The sequence below is a fragment of the Nicotiana tabacum genome, chromosome 14, assembly GCF_000715075.1.
Source record: "Nicotiana tabacum cultivar K326 chromosome 14, ASM71507v2, whole genome shotgun sequence".
Lineage (NCBI taxonomy): Eukaryota > Viridiplantae > Streptophyta > Magnoliopsida > Solanales > Solanaceae > Nicotiana > Nicotiana tabacum.
In genome coordinates this window covers 6,734,489-6,755,590 of record NC_134093.1, presented here as the reverse complement: position 1 = coordinate 6,755,590, position 21,102 = coordinate 6,734,489, and the positions used below count along the sequence as shown (strand labels likewise).

The window sequence follows — 21,102 nt, the reverse complement described above, 5'->3', positions numbered from 1 at the left end:
CCTAAAGTCACTATATATTAGAAAGATATACTAAAAATAGTAAGAAATATTTATATATTAATAGCCTAAGTATAAGGTTTAACAGTTATTTTAATATATATTATATTTTATTAAAGATATTTTTGATAAAAAGAAAATTCAAAACTATTTTTGCTTATGCTCTCGGGAAGAAACTATACTTTTTTTCTACTTCTCAAAAACTGCTTACGGTTCTTCCAAAAAAAATTCTTTTTATGGACAAAATTTTCATAGTACTACTAGAAGTAGTTAAAAGAGAGTTTTACAATTATAGATTGGTTGCCAAACTTGTCGAATGTCACACTAATCAATGCGCTCTCTCGCTCTCTCTCTCTCTCACACACACTCCTCTCACTCGTGAATGAATTCCTAGAAGTCATCAATTCTTCACTATTTTCCACCCCTTTCAATTCTTCTCTGCGGTTACTTCAATGCTGCAGCTTTGTTCCTCTCTATTTTTCTTTGCTTAATTCCTAACTATTGACTCCTTCTCACCATTAATACCCTCGAGATTTCAATCTGTAACATCAGGGAATTACCCTCTGTACAATATATTTATGCACAGAAATTAAAAGGGGTTTGTTGTAGATGTCAGAGATGATTACCATGAGCCTAAAATCCAATCTTTTTGCTACCCCATATAGTGGAAGATATGGGGTAAGCCATTTTTGGTCTCAGCAGAAATTGGTCAACTCCAAGTCACACACAAGTCAGAGGGTTGGTCGAGTTTATTGCGAGTCTAAGGTGATTCTTAGTACTTTGTTTTATGTAATGCTCTTTCTGTTTCTTTCTTTTTTTAAAAATAATTATAGTTTTTAATTGAACGGTAGCGCTGGTGTAACATATAAAGTTGCTGCCGTGTGATGGTCACGCGTTCTAGCCGCCGTGGAAACTAATTCTGTGTACAATAAACCCTCGTGGTATGATGCTTTTTTGGACCCGCGCATAACGAGAGCTTAGTGCACTGGGCTGCCCTTTAACTATAGTTGTTAATTGTAATCATCATTGTAAATTATACTCCCTCTGTCCCATTTTACGTGACTGATTTTTTACTAGGAAGTAGGAACAAAGTTAAGAAATATAGAATTTTTTTGACACTTGTGGTCTAAAACATTGTCATAGACATTTGCATGTCTATAAAATTGCGGATTCAGAAATGTATTTCCAGAAGATTTCTTGGGTTACCTCCTAGGCGAGAAGTTGAGTTTTGCATTGGCTTAGTACCGAGGACTCAGCCTATCTCTATCCCTCCATACTGGCTCCAGTTAAATGTCACTAAGGGTAAAATTGAAAGTTTAAAGTTATTGTTTCCAAGTGTAGAAAGGTGTAACTTTTTGGGATAGCCTAAAGAGGAAAGTGTGTCACATAAATTTGGGACAGAGGGAGTATTTATCATTGTTCTACATTAATTTGCAATGTTTTTCCTATTTGTTATAACTTAGTCCAGGTTTGAAAGTACAATTGCTATAATTGACTTAAGCTTGGGAAGGACAAGCAGCATTAATTGCATTTAGAATGGAAATTTCCTGAATGAATATGTTGCGAATACTTTTTTATTGGATTCAGTACCCTTTTGTGTTTAAATGTAATTTTCTTAATACCAACTAAATTTAGTTAGCCTCCAATTACAGTTTTATTGTTGATGCATTTTGTGTACCGATCTTGAAATAATTCTTCGAACAGTTAAAGTAATCTCATTGATAGAGTGGCACAAAGCAGGTGTAGTCATCTGTGGCTGATCGCTTTTATAGCTATAAGGAGTCAATTAAGTCCAGCATATCATCTGTTTTGTTTACACTATTCATCCTGCATAAAAATGATGATTTTCAAGATATTTGAACTTTACAAGAGATGTATGTTCTTTCCCATCAAGCATCTATGGTTTCTATCTATCCACGTTCCACACTGTCCTGCGTACATAGAGAGGAATTTCTCGCCAAGCTTGTCTCTGCCTCTTAAGTGTCCTTTGTCCCTACCCAGCTTGTAGCCTCTTTCAAGTATTCGGGCATAACCCACTGGACTCCATATATGTTAAAACAAATGCTCCATAACTGTCTGGATTCCATCAGAACTTTGAATTTAAGCATATTTGGGCGAGAGTAATATTAGGACTGTTGATAATTTTTATTGTATTTTTATCGTAGTGGTAATCGGGTGGGTTAGTTTGCAGACACCTCAACTTGAATAGCTGCACCATCCAAACTATATAGATATTGGGTAACTCTAGGTGGTAACTCTGTTCGCCCAGACTTAGGCAGCTAAGAAGAAATTACCTATTGTTTTGCTGTCTTCCGTGGTCTTTATTCAACTTCATTGACCACTGGACATACCCTTAGGTGCATCATATGTTGCATATTTAAAGCCTCTTCTCTATAAATTATCCTGGGTTAGGCTGCATTATGTAAGAATCCATATAAAGCATACCATTTTAGGTGGAGATTTTGTTTCCATTTACATTTTCCAGGGCAGATAAATCTCATTTTCAACATTTTATTTTCACAACAGCCTATAACTTGAGTTCAGAGAAAATTTGCCATCTACATTGGCTATTAGAAAAGTTTTACGAACTTTCTTCGATAATCACTGCTAGTTTCTCAATCAAAAGGTTCACCCTTCTAATCTCCCAATCAAAGAAAACTTTTATTATGAAGTTTCAAAATCTTCACTACCAATCCACCATCCTTTATAAGTTATAACCCTATCCAGTTTTTGAGTTAAGCTTGTTAGTTGAATCTTCAAAAATTATTATTGTGGGAGACTAGAGAAGATAAAGTGTCAGGAAACACATGGTGGTCTTTTAAATGTAACGTTCACCGACTCTCCGGCATCATCCTATAAGTATATAAATTTACCTGTACCTGTCAATTGTTTTTAGTCAATTTGAAAACTTATCATGTAGTGTTCAGCTACTGCTTCTATTGTGTATTTATTTATGGGATTCATCGAATCATGTTCCCAGACTGCAGAAATGGAAATCAGGAAGTGCTCGCCTTTTCTAGAAAGTGAATTGTTGTCCGGTAATGGTGGGTTGCCCTTGACAGAGTGGAGAACTGTTCCCGACATTTGGCGGACTTCGTCAGAGAAATTTGGTGATCATGTAGCAGTTGTGGACCCATATCATGATCCTCCTACAAGCATGACTTATAAACAGGTCAATTTTTTTTCTTTATTCTCATTTTATTCTTTTCAATATCCTTTTTTTGGTTTATTTTTATCTAAAGATGAAATAATCAACCCTTTGTGTTAATTATTTTAATATGTGAAGTCCTGCATTATGGGAATTCATTAAATCCTGCTATAAAATTTTCTTCTGTTTTAAAGAGCTTTTTCTCTGGAATGATAGTTGCTTTCACAAGTTTGTGTAGTGGCCCTCTGTTGGCCGACTGTATGAGACTATCCATCTTTTTATCCGTATGCGTGAAGGCGTGGGCTTCCTGTCTTTCATTTGTAAGTGCTTGCTGGGAACAAATATTATCAACATGAGTTCCTAGGTAGGATCTTCCTTTTCAGTATTTATGAGTCAATGTTGGTGTAGGATTATAGTCTTTTGTTTGACTATGTGGTTGCTTTTAGGCGTGGTGAACCAAACGGTGTATGGCCTTGCCTTTGACTTTAGGAATTTGATTCATCCTTAGCCCGGCCGTCTTCCTTTTTCTTTCTTTTCTTTCAGGTAAATTTGTCGTATATTCCTTCTCAAAAAAAGAAATTGTCGTATATTCTGTGCTCCCTTTGTTCCAAAAATGGGTGGTAGAATTTGATTTCTTATTTCAAGCTTCTATAGCTCTAAACATGATTTCTATGAATAGTGTCATGAATGCTTCTAGATCTGATCATTCTGGGGGGTGGTAGTATTTCGTCCCTAACATCAAGTGGATCTGAAGAGTTGAAAAACTGTGAGGCAACAGAAATTTCACCTAGCAATCTTCTTTTTTATTTTTTATTTTTTATTATATAAGGGAAACGATGAGATGACTTAGCAATCTTCTTTTAATCTAATCTAATGTTAATGTTTGTTGGATCTTTTGAGACTTGGGCAGATCATTTATCATGAATATACGGTTGTGCTTGAGAGTAATTGCACTAAATCTAAATAGCAGAGGATAATGCAGTAAAGTTGTGGTCTCCAGAGGTGGAGTCAGGATTTGAAGATTATGAGTGGGGGATTTTAGTCTTTTTAAGTTACTGGGTTCTAAATTAAATTTTACATATTCAATGAATTTCTAAAGACAAATAAAGAGTTAGGGTCAAAGATACTGTGTTCGGCTGAACCTGTCACTGAAACACTAGCTCCGCCCCTGGTGGTCTCCCTAGTCAAAATCTGTTTTGGGTGTAATTGGATGCATGGTTTTTGTAGTTACTACTTAATCAAAATTTTGCAAGAAGGCGACTAGCTAATCTGGAAAATTAAGTGCATTTAACTATGTTATCAGCTCTCCTATTCTATCCATAGTACTTTTTCTAAATGCATTACCAAAAAATGCAGCTTTGTCAGGAGATTGTGGATTTCTCTGAAGGTTTGAGAGTTGTTGGGCTAAAGCCAAATGAGAAGATTGCACTCTTTGCTGATAATTCATGTCGATGGCTTGTTGCAGATCAAGGTAAATCAATCCGTCCTATTTTGTAAATCCTAGAAATCGGTAACTCTTAGCTTTATTATTACGTATTACTTTTTTCTTTCTTTTTCCTGTTTTCTTTTTCGGATTTCAAAAATTTCCCATGCTCTTTTGCGGATTAGGATAATCCTAGGTACTTATTAAAGCCCTTGATTATCATAAATGGTATGAACCTAAAATGCGCATGTAAAACTTATGGATCGTGAAAATACTGATCTGCTAATGAAAAAGACAAAAGAAGTCAGGCTATTGGCTCACCAATTATCATATAATGGCTTCTTGAAAAAGTTGAACCCTCTACATAAGCAGACAGAAGTTGGAAGCACCATCTTTGCGATTAAACTATGATAATATTAGTTTGTATGCTGAAGGGCATATAAGTCATGGGTTCTAGCCGTCGAAGCAGGCACTAATGCTTCCATTAGGGTACGCTGGCTACATCACACCCCTTGGGGTGCGGCCCTTCCTCATACCTGCATGAATGATGAGATGCTTTGTGCACTGGACTGCCCATATGCTGAAGGGCATATATAATACCAACCTTTTGATCATTTAACTGTTTCTCTCCATTATGTCTCAAGAAATATATCATGTACATAACTTGAATTTAAAGCCCTTGAATTATTTTTCATCTTTTCTTATAACCGAGTTCATATTATTTTCCCGTTTTCATAGTATTGTGTTACTAGTAACTGTTTTTGTTATTGCCTTGCCATCTATTTTCTGTCTCTTACAATGTTGATATTATATTATCTCTCTGGTTGCTGCTGCTGGTAAGGATCTATTATCTCTGTTCGCCTTTTGAACCGAGGGTCTCCCGGAAACAGCCTCTCTACCCCTTCGGGGTAGGGGTAAGGTCTGCGTACACTCTACCCTCACCAGACCCCACTTGATGGGATTTTACTAGGTTGTTATTGTTGTCTTTTCTTATAACTGAGAAAATCCTGAGGTCGGTGGCTCACGGTTCAAAATTTGGTGGATAATGGGCTCACCCCTCTATCCTCCTCCACTTAAATACCAGGCTTTGGTCTAACCGTGTTGTGTGCCCAACCCATACGTCACGCTGCGCTCTTGCCACTAGGCCAAACCCCTAGAGTATTTTTTTTGGTTACGGAGAAATCCCCTAAAGCCAATGGCTCATGGTTCGAATCTATGAATTATGTTCGTGCTTTGTTTTGTTTTATCCGTCAAAAGAACACCCAAGTTTATTTGTAGCAGGACAATCTTTTTTTGATAAATTACCTGTTCTAGGACTTAATAGCTGGCTTGTAGTAGTAAACAATAGTACATTCATAACCAAAGTAATTCATGAACCAAATTAACAATTGAAAGCGCACACAATTCTGAAAATATAATGGGAGAAGTACCCAGTTTTTCCTTACTTAAGAGTTCTGTAGAGGAATTCTCATATTAGGGAAGGAATCAATAACGTGCATTTCATCGTCCACCTTGGTAATTGCCTATTTAACCACTTTTTCTTTTTTCCTGCTCATTATCATGGAGAACGAAGGGGCTACTTTTCAGCTCATCCATTGAGGGGTGGTAGTTGCTTGGTTATCTCCAGGATTTGAGTTCTCAAATCTCTTGAAAATGAGATACTGAACAGCTGCCAAGTGCGCAAGCTTCTGTGTTAGCTTGTTTAAATAGGGGATAAGTCAGCAGGCTGTTATTCACATGCGCTCGTCTATCATTTGCAAACCTACAAAATCAACATTTTCCATCATAAGGTCCAGATAATATGCTGTCCTGTAAAATAACTTGAACTCAAGCATGTCGACGAGATGGTAAATGGGGTTGCTTAATCACTGATGCGCTTATTCGAAAGGACTACTATATGTACTGTGGTTTTCTTTTGTTGTTATGATATGTGAAGTAGGGATATAGTGTAAAATTACAGTCTAAATTATGTTCAATTTTAGTGGAAGCTCTGTCGTAAAAGTGTCCAATTTCCTTTAGGTACAATGACAAGTGGGGCTATCAACGTTGTGAGGGGTTCAAGGTCATCAGTTCAAGAGCTATTGCAATTATATAGCCACTCTGAAAGGTTAGTGCAGATGTTCTTGCGCATTGAGATTTGGTTGGTTGTTCTAATTAACATGTTAATGAGCATGATATTTCTTCTGCTCATTTGTGGACAGATTATAGAATCATGGGTTTCTCGTTCTTTAGTTTACACCAGCAAGTGTGATCAATTTGACGAAGTAGCCTGTTTTTTCTGCATGCATTTTGCCAGTGTCGCTCTTGCTATTGACAATCCTGAGATGTACAACCGGATTGCAGACACCTTTGGTTCCCATGCAGCTGTACGATTTGCTATTTTACTTTGGGGAGAGAAATCAAGCCTTGGAAGAGAAGCCGTGCAGGGATATCCTGTATATACTTATAAGGAGATTATAGAATTGGGTCACAAGAGTCGTGTGGATCTATTTGATTCTGAAGATGCCAGTAAGACATTTACTGTAAGAGACATAATTTAAATTAAAAAAATATTTCTTGCTTAAAACTAATTAGTGTTTTACTAAGATGATATATTGGCGGTTTCTTTTCTTCAAACAAGAGAGTTTCCTTGACTCTTTATCCTGCATTTCTTTCCTCTCTACTTTTCTTTATCATCTTCTTAGAGCATAGTTGTCTTAAGAAGTTTTCGACTTCAAGTTGCAAGTTTATCTTCCCGACTCTTTTCCTGTATATGTTATGTTTGTGAGCTCTCTGAGATACTACGCTAAAGATAACTCCTCCCTAATGTAAACACAATAAATCATTACTTAGTAGATTAGATTTCGAGACTTCAGCGTAGAGATCAATATCCTGAAGCTCATGCTAATTCTATCATCACAATTTGGCCTGCTGCTTCCCTTTTAGCTTGTCGAAATGTAACCCTGTAATTTATGGAATTTTGGACATGCTTATTCAAGCTAGTAGGAATTTTTGTGTTTTCAAATCAATTTGGCCGGTGACAAGTGATTATTAACATCTTTCATGGATATTAGAGCAACTCTGTTTTTTTTCCTTTCTATTTCTGTTACAACTTCCATGTTGGTAATGAGCTCGATATCTAGTCTGTATTCGCTATATATATTTAGCAGTTATATGTTTCGCAGTTATGTGTTCAATGCGATAATTCAGTTTGGTAACAGTTTTATTTTGTCTTCGATTCTGAAGTTGCACTTTTCAATAATATAGTTCCCTTTGGGGAGAATATCTGTAACTAACAAAATAATTTTTTAGGGAAACAATATTCATATGAGGCAATCAACTCTGATGATGTGGCTACAATTGTCTATACCAGTGGAACCACCGGTAATCCAAAAGGTGTCATGCTTACGCATAAAAATCTGCTTCACCAGGTTTGCACTTGTACATTTACTCTAGTGCTAAGAATTCTGTAGTTGTAGCTAATTTTTGCGGGTTCATCAGTGTCTTATTAACTTTATCCTGTTATTCTGATCTTGGTTCTGAAAAGAAGCTATTAACTTGAGGTACAAAATCGGGGAAAAGGATAAATGGACCAATCTGTCTTTGAACTTGAGTGCTATGTCATCTTAAAATTTGTGTTTCAATTGGTTCTGTACTCTTGTGATTTTTTTTGTGGCAGAAAAACGAATAAAATACCCTTGGAGAAAGGCGTCAGTGAGAAAAAGTTAGGTTGAGAAGTGAGGTTTAGTTTTGTGAAAGAGAAAAAGAAAAGAGAAAAAACCTCTTGCTGAATTGTAGGTTAACTACTAAGCGGGCTCCTTATATAGGCTTTTTAAAGAATGAATCCTATTTCTGAATTCTTAGTTATGACATTATCGAGGATATTCTACCAAATATTTAATGATTTTCTTAACGTTCAGAAGCCCTCAAACTCAAGGTGGTGAAACGTCGTGAGTTTACTTTATTTCCAATACAAGAACTGCAAAAAAAAAATACTTGATTAGTGAACAACTGTCCGAGTAGTGTTGCTAGAATAATGAACAATCCCCAAAAGAAAAGCAGTGCTGGAATTCTTTTCCCCCTGAAATTTGATGGTAATTGTGTAAAGAAAGTGCTTCTTGTAACATATATGGAAATGGATCTTTTCTTACTCCTCCCGAAGAGGTACAAATACACAAATCTTTAGAACATCATGAGCATTGCTTGAATTGGCAGCTTAGAGTAATCGAAAAACTTGTCAGGACAATGATCGAAATTTAATGTCCACGAAATGGACTCAATATCCCGACTCTGATATCATGAAGAGAAAGAAGAGAACGGGTTTTGGAGAATATATTGCTTTAAATGTTTCTAAAATAGTGTTCATGCGAGGCGCTTAGCAGTAACGCCGTAAAAGCCACTGAGAACAAATATGTTACCTTTGGAACGCTCACTAGAAAGAGTCGTGGTTCTACCAGAGCGATCACTATAAAGAGACACGGTGCCAGCAGAACGGTCACATAAAAGAGTCACATTGTCACTAAAACATCACCAGAAAGAATCGTAATACAGTCGGAATAAATCACCGTAAAAGCTGTGCGAAACAAAAACCAACAAGAAATGTTTCTTGGCGATCCTAATTACTTGAATGGGTGCCTGTTTTCTTATTATTACCATTGTATATAGAAAATAATGTTTTTTGCTGTTGCTGTTATTTTTCTGATTGATCTTTTGTTTGGCTGGTTTCCCATCTTTTAGTATCATGTTAATAGCCAAGCATCCGTGTTTCTTTAACTTCTAAAAGTATCTGTGGTATTGATAAGTATGCTGGACTGCTAGTATTTGGGTACATACAGTTGTTGACATCCCTGCATTCTCCTTGTTAGATTTTGAATTTGGGGGAGATTGTACCTGCTGTACCTGGGGACAGATTTCTAAGCATGCTTCCGCCTTGGCATGCATATGAGCGTGCTTGTGAATATTTCATATTCACACACGGAACAGAGCAAGTGTACACAACTGTGAAAAATTTGAAGGTGTGTTTCCATTTTGTAGTCAATCTAAACCCCTTATTTCGCCAATGATGTTTTGAGAGAATCTAAAACATTGATCTGATCTCTGCCCTAATATTTTGTCCCCTTAAATTTATTGGTACTTTGATTATTAATCTTTGTTACCACTGCCTCAGCAACCTTCTTACTGTTGTAGGAAGATTTGCGGCGTTATCAGCCACATTACTTGATAAGTGTTCCTTTAGTGTATGAGACATTATACAGGTATGTCCTTAATGTGGATGGCTATTCTAAGACTGTGCTCCGGAGAACTTTTCTTGTCTAATTCATATAAACTCTTCCTCTAAAATATACGTTTTTTCTGGGACAACGAAGAAAATCAGTTGCATGCTGAGAACTGATTGGGTAATAGAAAATGGTAACCTTCTGAATGATAAAAGACGGTAGTACTTTGTCAGCCAAGGTGTTTTCTGAAGAAATACTGAGTAAAACCTCTGCTATAAATCTCCTTGTTCCCTTAATCTTTTGAAACAATTTTACCGCTTGAATATGATGGAAATTCTTCTCCAAATGTCACCGTGCATTAGATAAATTGGTTTCTCATTCCTTTGAATTTCTCGTTTCTTAAATTGCTGGAAATTTTTGTGCTTTATGGCATTTTTCTCTTGAAATATCTTCAGGTAATCATTTTTTATTATTCTATATTATTAAATGATAGCTAAGGCTTTTGGGTTGGTGATTGCGAACTCTAGCTTTCCAAAGAGGGAGGGGCATTTGGTTACTTTTCAAAATGCGGTGGCGAAGACTCAGATTGACTATCTCCTCCTCAGGAGGTGTGACACAGGGTTGTGCAAGGATTGCAAGGTGATTCCGGATGAGATACTCGCGACGCAGCATAGACTCTTGGTGATAGACGTTGGTATTATGTTAAAGAGGAGGAAAAGGTCTGCTCGAGGAAGACCGAGAATCAGGTGGGGGTCCTTAACTAAGGATAAAGCCCAAGAGTTGGAGGGGCGGTTGTCGGCTATGGGAGTGTGGAGGAGCAGTGGTGACGCGAGCACTATGTGGTCAGCGACAACAGACTGTATTAGAGAGGCTGCGAGAGAGGTGTTAGGGGTCTCGACGGGCATCTCTGGTGGGCACAAAGGAGACTGGTGGTGGAATGAAGTGGTCCAAGGTAAAGTGGAAGCGAAGAAGGCAGCGTACCTGAAGTTAGTGGGGAGTATAGGAGAGGAGGAGAGGCGAGCGTGCATGGAGAGGTGTAAGGTAGCTAGGAAGGAGGCTAAGCTGGCGGTCACGGAGGCTAAGACTGCGGTTTATGGTCGTATGTACGAGGAACTGGGGAAAAAAGGCGGGGAGAAGAAGTTATTCTGGTTGGCCAAGTTGAGAGAGAGAAAGGCTCGAGATTTGGACCAAGTGAGATGCATCAAGGACGGAGATGGTAGAGTATTGATGGAAGATGCCCAGATTAAGAAGAGATGGCAGACTTACTTTCATAACCTTCTGAATGAAGAAGGGGATCGGGATATTGTGCTAGGCGAATTGGAGCATTCCGAAAGTCACCGTGACTTTGGGTACTGCAGGCGTATCGAGGTCGAGGAGGTAGTGGGAGCTATGCGTAAGATGAGCAGGGGCAGAGCGACCGGGTCAGGCGAGATTCCAGTGGAATTTTGGAAGTGTGGGGAGAGCAGGTTTGGAGTGGTTGACTAGGTTGTTTAATGTTATTTTTAAGGCGAAGAGGATGCCGGATGAGTGGAGGTGGAGTACGGTGGTTCCAATGTATAAGAACAAAGGTGATATCCAGAGTTGTAACAATTATAGGGGTATCAAATTACTGAGTCATACCATGAAAGTGTGGGAGCAGGTGGTTGAAGCGAGGATGAGGATGACAATGTTTGTATCCGACAACCAGTTCGGGTTCATGCCGGGTCGTTCGACTACAAAAGCTATACACCTTGTTAGGAGGTTGGTGGAACTGTACAGAGAGAAGAAAAAGGATCTGCACGTGGTGTTTATTGACTTAGAGAAAGCGTATGACAAAGTATCCTAGAGAAGTTCTCTGGAGATGCCTAGAGGCAAAAGGTGTGTCGGTTCCCTACATTATGGCGATTAAGGACATGTATGATGGGGCTAAGACTCGAGTTAGAACAGTAGGAGGCGACTCTGAGAATTTTCTGGTTGTAATGGGGTTACACCAAGGTTCTGCGCTCAGACCATTCTTACTCGCCTTGGTGATGGACGCGTTGACACACCATATTCAAGGGGATGTGCCATGGTGCATGCTATTCGCCGATGACATAGTTCTGATTGATGAGTCGCGAGCCGGTGTTAACGAGAGACTAGAGGTTTGGAGACAAGCTCTTGAGTCTAAGGGTTTCAAGCTGAGCAGGACGAAGACGGAATACCTGGAGTGTAAGTTCAGCGCTGAGCCGGTGGAAGTTGGCGTGGATGTGCGGATTGAATCACAGGTCATCCCGAGTAGAGGCAGCTTCAAGTATCTTGGTTCGGTTATCCAGGGGGAGGGGAGATCGACAAGGATGTCACACACCGTATTGGGGTAGGATGGATGAAGTGGAGGTTAGCATCTGGAGTTCTGTGTGACAAGAGAGTGCCACCGATATTCAAAGGTAAGTTCTATAAAGCGGTGGTTAGATCGGCCATGATTTATGGGGCTGAGTGTTGGCCCGTTAAGAACTCACATATCCAGAAAATGAAAGTAGCAGAAATGAGGATGTTGAGGTGGATGTGCGGGCATACTAGGATAGATAAGATTAGGAATGATGATATTCGGGAGAAGTGCACGTGGCTCCCATTGATGACAAGATGCGGGAAGCGAGGCTTAGATGGTTCGGACATGTTCAAAGGAGAAGCCTAGATGCTCCGGTACGGAGGTGTGGGCGGCTGGTTGTGGAGGGCACGAGAAGAGGTAGAGGGCGGCCTAAGAAATATTGGGGAGAGGTGATCAGGCAGGATATGGCGAGGTTCCAGATTTCCGAGGACATGACACTTGATAGGAAGATGTGGAGGTCGAGTATTAGGGTTGTAGGTTAGGAGGTAGTTGAGTCTTGCCTTACTTCGTACCATTGTGGGACTAGCCAGGTAGGGTTTTTATCTAAGATAGCTAGTGGCAATGTTTTGTCTTACTATTTCGCTTTTCAGTGAAGGACCTATTTACTAGTTATCGCTTTTGCTTTGCATCTTTCTTCTGGTTTTCATGGTGTTCTCATTTTTCCTATGATTGCTGTGGTGATACTAATATTGTATCTTTTTGTCCTTTTGTCTTTTTGTTTTCTTGAGCCGAGGGTCTTTCGGAAACAGCCTCTCTACTCCTTCGGGGTAGGGGTAAGGTCTGCGTACACACTACCTTCCCTAGACCCCATTAGTGGGATATTACTGGGTTGTTGTTGTTGTATATTATTAAATGATACACTACTGTTTATGAACTTTACAGTGGAATTCTAAAGCAGATCAATTCAAACTCTGCTGCTCGTAAACTCATTGCCCTATTATTTTTAAGGATCAGTATGGCTTACATGGAGGCAAAAAGGATTTACGAGGTTAATTCCTGATATTATTGTACTATGATTTCAGCTTATATGCACCATTATTGTAGTGAATAAGCACAGAGTTTTGCTTAGATAATCATGATTTACTCTTTTGTATCACGGTCTCTTATGCAGGGGAAATGTTTAATGAAGGACACCAAGCAACCTTCATATATTGTATCATTGCTCGACTGGTTGTGGGCTAGAACTATTGCTGCTATATTATGGCCGCTGCATATGCTGGCGAAGAAAATTGTTTACAGTAAAATACACGCAAGCATTGGTATTTCAAAGGTTGGATATGCTACTGTTTGTGACTTCTGGTGTTCTTTGTCTGGTGCATCTCTGAAGTTCGAAGGTTGATGCGTCATTGTTAAACTTCTGCCATTTTCCCTATATTATTAAAACATGGGCGAGCTAGGTACACTGTACATATCCACGACACAGAAATTTTTGATGCAGTTAGGGTGTATCAAAAGAAAATAGAAGAGCTAACAGGATAAACTTACAACATCAGTAGGACAAAGTAAGTTTAGAAATAGAAAGAAAGTAAAATAAGAAATTTAAAAGTGAGAAGATGAAAGTTTTTCTCATGCCAATGTGAGTGGAAATAATTTGAAAAGGTTGGAGACAATACACCTACTCTCATGTCAATGTAAGTGGAAATAACTAGAAAAGGTTGCAGAAAATAGCTTACATGTTTTCGTGCTGTTGTTTTTCCAAATGCATAGTTGTAAACTTTCATCTTTCAATACCTTGTTAACAGCCACATCCTACTCTTTTCTGTAAAGATTGCTAATATTTTATTGTTATTTATATTTGCATGGCCCAACGTGACTTAGGTCCACTAGATTGTGAAGACAGTTGATTACCTTCCTTTTATATTTTACAGGCTGGCGTAAGTGGAGGTGGTAGTCTTTCTTCACATGTTGACAAGTTCTTTGAGGTTAGTAGCTCTTATAGTCTTAACTATTGTTTGTAGGCAATTGGATTCGTGCTCCTTTCTTACATGTCATTTGGTAATTCTTAGGCAATTGACATAAAGATTCAGAATGGATATGGTCTGACTGAGTCATCTCCTGTGGTTGCTGCCCGTCATCCTGCGTGTAATGTGAGTAGTGTATCCTCTACCTATAGAACCAAAAGAATTCAACTTCTGCTTCGACATTGAAGTTTCTCATAGAGATACCTTGTATGATATTGGTATAGAGCAGTGCCTTGAGCTTCTAAGCATCTTTCTGCAGGCGTGCATCATAAATTCTTACGTGGGAATCTGGTGGAGGGCGTGAAGTAAATTAAAATACTTTCCTCTGTATAATGATAAAAAAATACTTTCCTCTGAATCGAGCAATCACGAATATAGTTACCAATAACTTAACTGCTATTCATATAAGAGCATGACATTACCTCTAGTCAGACTTTATGCTGAAAAAGAGTTTTTCCTAAAGTATTCTTTGAATTTATTCAATTCACAGGTTTCACGTACCATTGGTTATCTATTAAATATGCCATAATACCACAACCATCACATGAAATTGTTTCATATGGCACATTTGTTGCTTCCCACAACACAAATATGCGATTTATATTTTACATATTCTTAGGCTAGTTTATATCTACTTTGCTTTAACTATGCATATTCTGAATGTGATATTCATATAACACAGTCATTGATTTAATCTCTGAAGGTACTCGGCTCAGTTGGGCCTCCCATTCGGCATGTAGAAGTAAAAGTTGTAAATGCAGAAACAGATGAGGTCCTTCCTCCAGGCTCAAGAGGCATTGTAAAAGCCAGAGGGCCACTAGTAATGAAGGGCTACTATAAGGTTAGTGCATAAATTTTTGTTTGAGCATAATGAATTCTACAGTTCATCTTAGTTCGACCTGTTAATGCAATGCAATGCAATAGCTTGATCAGTCGAATCCTATGAATTGTAAGTACTCCATTTCTCCCTATTGTTGCCTTTTCAGCAATACTTATAAAAGAGCTTCCTTGTTACTCTTCGTCATTATGAAAAACATCAAAAGCATGTTTTGCCTTCAGTAGCTTCATAGGTGGTCACTTTTCTGCTGTATATGTTACTCCGGAATATTATTCCACTGGCAGTGTTGGTTAACCATCATTATTATGTGAATTATTGTTAGAATCCGTCGGCAACAAAACAAGCTATTGATGAGAATGGATGGCTGAACACTGGTGATCTTGGTTGGATTGCGCCTGATCATTCTGTAGGGCGAAGTCGTAAAAGTGGGGGTGTAATAGTCCTTGAAGGCCGTGCAAAGGATACCATAGTCCTTTCAACTGGTGAGCTATAATTATTTCTAGTGTGCCTGCTCTTTGACTGCCCTAGCAACGTGTAAGTCTGTCTATGTTGTAGTGTTGTTGTCAGTTATGTGTTCGAATGAAGATCAACTGTCACCAAACCTCAAAGTCCCGACCACCTTCCCCCACCCCACCCCCACCCTCTCGCCTACCCCAAATGAAAAAGATGAAAAATAAGAGGCAGAACGTCTGGAACTCTCCCCTCCAATGAATAAAGATTTTGACCTGTCCAATTTATAGCTGAAATTCAAAAGTATAAGTGTCAATTTTAACCTATAAATGTGTACGCCATTCAACGCACCCAAGCTTGGATGTACCGGTGAATGATGCATTCATTTAGGTAGAGTTTGGACGAGTTGGATTGCTGATATATTAATTTAGGTAGATATTTTAAAAGAAAAATAAACAAATGAAAACTGATTTGAGTTGGGTCGTATGGGCTATGACTTACAGTTCAATACATAGGAGTTTGTGAGTTCAGAGGAATCCAAATTAGATTCCCATTGAAACTTGCTGCTGTTGGAAGTTCCAAATTAGAAAATGCTAGGCGAAAAGGACAGATTTGCTTGGTGCCTGTGCTTGTGGGGTGGTAGCAGGTAACCTATAGAATGTCCAGGCGCGCAAGATGGGCCAAACACCACCATTATAAAAGAAGTTCCAGAATAGATCCCATAGAAACTAGCAATTGACTCATGTACAAAGAATAAAGATCTGAAGCTTGTTATGGCTAGTATTCGATTAGCTATAATTGATCCAATTAGTTGTGAGTAAGTTTTAGTCATGTTAATACGTTTACTTTAGTCCAACATTTGTTAGGGTCTTTAGTCTTCTTAGACATTTAGAGATAGATGTAGAGAACTTTTAACGTTAGAGAAACTAATAGTTATAAAATTGGATTAAAACGGGCGTAACCGAGCTACTTGAACAATGAGGATTCATATAACTTACCGCAACTAGCTTGGTATTGAAGCATAGTAGTTGTTGTGAATGCAACACCTTTTTGTAATTAGGGCCTTTATTATGTGTTTATTATCATAGATGATTTTTCTCTTCGTAAACTGCCATGAGATTGGCCTTATTATAATTGCAATTCAGAGCTTTGAACTTTATTTTTATGTATTTGCCTCCTGGGGAAAAACTAGGTGAGAATGTTGAACCATCAGAGATTGAAGAAGCTGCAATGGGAAGTCGTCTGATTCAGCAGATTGTTGTCATTGGCCAGGTGAATTGTCATTGAGCGCATAATTAAGATTTTCTCTCACGTTGCACAAGTTTGACATCAGTAACATGTAGGATCAACGACGCCTTGGAGCTATAATTGTACCAAATAAGGAGGAGGTTCTGTTAGCAGCTAAAAGATCAGCTATTGTGGATTCTGAAACCACTGAACTTAGCAAGGAAAAAGCAGTTGGCCTATTATACGAGGAGTTAAGAAAATGGTACGGACTTACAGCTTCTACATTGACCAATTCCCTCGCATATCGTATATCAGAAAACTTGTTTATCCACTTCCTGATGGAAATGTGTAAATGATGCAACGAATCACCAAATTAACCCTCTTATAAGATTGTGGAAAGGTCTTAACTCCATTCTTTATGTCATACTAATTGTAGTTCTAATGTCTGCCATTGACCAAGTCCGTTACACTTATACTGATATATCTTTGTGTTCCTACTCGTGTAAAAAAAAAAAAAGAGGGTAGCCTGGTGCACTAAGCTCCCGCTATGCGCGGGGTCCGGGGAAGGCCCAGACCACAAGGGTCTAGCAGCCTTACTCTGCACTTCTGCAAGAAGTTGTTTCCACTGCTCGAACCCGTGACCTCGTGGTCACATGACAGCAACTTTACCAATTACGCCAAGGCTCCCCTCCGTGTTCCTACTCGTATCCTATCAGTATTTTATTTTCAGTTCCATTAAAATAAAAATCTTTGCCATCTTTGTTGAAAATGCAGGACTTCAGGTTGCTCATTTCAAGTTGGACCTATCCTTATTGTCGATGAACCTTTCACGGTACCATTTATTAACTGTACCTCTTTGACAATTTGATTTAAATGTCAAGACTATTTGTATATCTTAGACAATTTTTTGGCATGCAGATTGATAGTGGCTTACTAACACCAACCATGAAAATCAAGAGAGACAGAGTTGCAGCTCTTTACAAAGAGCAAATTGAGAACTTGTACAAATGATTCCTGTCTCTGGAATCCCCACTTTTTTTTTCTATGAAAGCTGCAAGATCTGAATTGCTACCGGCGAACGGGTTTTCAGAACTTTTCCATAAAAAAATGTGTTTGTAATGATAATGTAGTGATTGAAATTGAATAGATCTAATAGAACTGTATATTTATGAGGATGTAAAAGTTGTAATTGAAGGCAAATTTAACTACTTTTGTACCACAAACTTGTTCAATAAGCATGTAATATTGTCTCCTGAAAAATAAATTACATTCAATTTTGGGAGATGTTGCACTTGTTCTTGCTATTTTTTTTCTTCTTTCTATTCCATGCATTTTTTTTTAATTTTTGTTTTATCGATAAAACAATTATTCCGTACTTAAACCTCCTAATTACATGGTTAGCCCCAGGCAAAACTACTCAGATGGAGGGAAGAAATAGAAAAACAAAGTAGAGTGAGAGAACAATATATTCGTGAGGATAAACAAACAGAATTTGTAAAGAGTTTAGATTATTTGAATTGCTTGAGAAAAGGAATTTCAAATTAAATCAACTTTAACGTCTAGTTGAGTATCTCGAATGTTGGTTTGAATCCTCCATCCTTAACAAGAGGTCTCAGATTTGACGTTATGTATCACTTAAATACATGTTATTATTTGCATTCCAACTCTAATGAGTTCTAAGGGTTAGGTATCTTTATAACAAATCCTGTTCTTGTGGCAAAATACAACATAGAGTAGTAGAACTGAATAGGAAATGATCATAAAGGAGACTATGCTATCTGTGATAATTACATTTCCCTTTGTCCATTCTTTTCCATCTCCAATGCTAAAGAAAACACAGGAAAATGGTGTATTATGAAAAGTTCAAAGCAATGTATTACCATAAGGGTTTAACAAAGCCTGATCACCACCATCACCATTGTGTCTACCAAGTGTAAAGAATTTCTCTTCATAGTGAATCAAGATCGTGTCTGAAGAACGTGCACCGAAATTCCTGAGAGCAAGAAAAGACTCAGCACGAGCGTTTGATCGTTAAGCACAGCTATATCGAATCTTGAAAGCTCTCAAGGATGGTTAGATGGTTGTCGAACAGTGTGCACCTTACCAAGTATGAGGAAAATAGATACTTAACAGTTGAAGACACACAATCACCAGAAGTCATTACATGAACATATCCCCTTATCAAAGTGATGGAATCTATTTGCATCTCTAACGACAATTTTATGACCTGTAATGCTTGATATAAATTTTATAACTGTGTGGCAATCACCACAAATTCGAAGGTTTTTCACCACCCTTATTACTGATCCAGGAACAGTTCTCAGAAGTCCATAAGCCACAGCCAATCTCTCACTATGCCAAAAAAGCTGCCTTTCCTTCTCTTGCTGCTCCATATCATGCAAAACGAACGTGGTGTCAGGAATATAACCTCTCTTCCTCATCTCAGAATCAAACTCCTTTAAGAGAGCAAATATCTCATCCTTCATTGGATACAATGCCTCTCCAGCATAGAATGTCGTAGTTTCTTTTCCCAAATCAATAGAACTGTAACCAGGTTCTTTCCTAACTTCCAAATTTGCCAGCAGCTTCCTCAACTTAGATACCTCGTTCCATAAAGCTGCACCAGCATATGTATTTGACAGCAATATACAAGTTGAAGGATCTTTTGGACCGAGAATTAGTAAGCGATTGGCAACCCTAACTCCTATTTCAGTATTTCCGTGTTGCTTACAAGCACTCAATAAAGCAGCCCAAACAGCTTCATCAGGCTGAAATGGCATTGTGTTAAGAAGGTTCTCGGCGTCCTCAAGGTGACCAGATCGACTAAACAGATCTAATAAGCAAGTATAATGCTGCAGAGAAGGACTTAACTTATAATCTTCAATCATGGATTTAAAAAGACTCTGACCTTTGCTTACTAATCCAACATGACTACAAGCATAGATTAATCCAACAAAAGTTACTTTATTTGGCTTAACGCCAGCAAAGATCATCTCATCGTATAAAGATAACGCCTCAATAGCTTGCCCGTGCTGTGCCATCCCGACAATAATTGAGGTCCAAGATACAACATCCCTTGTCAACATGCTATCAAATATTCTCTTTGCTTCCATGATATCGCTACATTTTGCATACATATCCACAAGGGCATTACTAACGAATAAACTGGATTCATACCCAAGTCCTAAAACTAACCGATGAATCTGTTTCCCGAGCTGTAATGCTGCTAAGCTAGCACAAGCTCCTACTATACTTGAAAGAATAAATGGATCCCTCATATCGATACCCTCTCTTCTTACTTCAAGAAATACATCAATGGCATCAACCAAGCTCCCATTTTGCACGAGCCCAGATAGCAGAGCAGTCCAACATTGCAAATTCTTTACTGGCAACTTCCCTAGTAGCTCAAAAGCTTCATCTTTCCTCCCAACACGTGCATACCCCGATATCATTGCACTTGAACAAATCAAATTCTTAACCAAGATAGCGTCAAAAACAGTTCTTGCAATATCGGGCAATCCACATTTTGCATACATATCAACCATAGAAGACTTAACAACATCATCATGAGAAAATTCTGATTTCAAGAACTGAGCATGCACTTGTTTGCCAATTTTCAAAGTGCCTAAGTTAGCACAAGCCTTAACAATACTAGCAAAAACGAAATGGTCCGGCCAAAGACCATCCAAAAACATGTTGGAAAAGAGGGAAAGGGTCGTTTGGTGTTTGTTAGCTTCGTTGTGTGCAGTAAAAATAGAGGCCCATGAAGCTAAATCTCTTTGTGGCATTTCATCGAACAGTTGGACGGCGTTGTCTAAGAGGCCACATTTGCCATACACGTCTATGAGATTGTTGCAAAGCTTTAGCGAGCAATTGTCTAAGCCAATCTTGACTATTTGAGCATGTAATTTTCTGCCATCGGTAGGGAAATGGAATCTGGCGCATCGTTGAAGTTGGTGAAGAAATTGAGAGTGATGCATTCATAACCAGTGTTTTAAGAGAGGGAAACTAACGAATTACTATTAACTTCAAATATTTCTGAAAATAAAAATAGCATTTATATAAAACTATATTAGAACATTTGTTTTTGTAAATAAAGAACAAATAGCCGAATAATTCAAGGCGTAAGCATGCATAAGTCGAATGTCTCACATGTTGAGACGTTAGCCGCATGAGACTCTAAACGTCTAGGTCGGTACTTTAAACTAATCCACATTAAGCCCACATCTCGAAAAAATCGATTTAGTAAGGATTTTCTTTGGAAGAATGACTTTCTGGCCATTTAAACTTGTGGGGTTTTAAAAGCCGATACATGAATTTTTAATATTCCATTTGAACAGTTCATTTTTTCGGTAACTAATAAACACATTTGATCATTGACCATGCCCATGTGACATCAATTGGTCCTATCAGTAGGCCACATGAGGAACACGACGCACAGGAGCGTGAAAGCCCCCTTCCCAACGTCTAACGGTACAAAATGGGTTGTATTTAAGTGTCTTCTTATTCATTCCTTCTA

The 21,102-nt window shown here is 38.3% G+C and overlaps 2 protein-coding genes across 3 annotated transcripts; one reads left to right on the top strand and one right to left on the bottom strand.

The window, feature by feature from the left end:
- The first annotated feature begins 275 nt into the window (after positions 1 to 275).
- Positions 276 to 17,867, top strand: LOC107827314 (putative acyl-activating enzyme 16, chloroplastic). 2 transcript variants are annotated; one of them, XM_075229255.1, is made up of 19 exons: positions 296 to 762; positions 2,978 to 3,509; positions 3,592 to 3,688; positions 4,502 to 4,616; positions 6,588 to 6,675; positions 6,865 to 7,076; positions 7,860 to 7,978; positions 9,413 to 9,562; positions 9,735 to 9,802; positions 12,990 to 13,095; positions 13,219 to 13,377; positions 13,976 to 14,029; positions 14,114 to 14,194; positions 14,772 to 14,909; positions 15,229 to 15,388; positions 16,549 to 16,628; positions 16,700 to 16,845; positions 17,358 to 17,415; positions 17,502 to 17,867. In XM_075229255.1, exons 5-19 carry the CDS (start codon positions 6,593 to 6,595, stop codon positions 17,592 to 17,594), a joined length of 1,707 nt encoding a protein of 568 aa, XP_075085356.1. In that variant the 5' UTR covers positions 296 to 762; positions 2,978 to 3,509; positions 3,592 to 3,688; positions 4,502 to 4,616; positions 6,588 to 6,592; the 3' UTR covers positions 17,595 to 17,867. The 2 variants fall into 2 exon arrangements, with proteins under 2 accessions (XP_075085355.1, XP_075085356.1); XM_075229254.1 differs by lacking the exon at positions 3,592 to 3,688 and having other exon boundaries at positions 276 to 762; positions 2,978 to 3,169.
- A 387-nt stretch (positions 17,868 to 18,254) lies between these two features.
- Positions 18,255 to 20,834, bottom strand: LOC107826297 (pentatricopeptide repeat-containing protein At4g14050, mitochondrial). Its single transcript, XM_016653260.2, has one exon. The coding sequence runs from the start codon at positions 20,561 to 20,563 to the stop codon at positions 18,731 to 18,733; it is 1,833 nt and encodes a 610-aa protein (XP_016508746.2). The 5' UTR covers positions 20,564 to 20,834; the 3' UTR covers positions 18,255 to 18,730.
- Between the last annotated feature and the right edge of the window lie 268 nt (positions 20,835 to 21,102).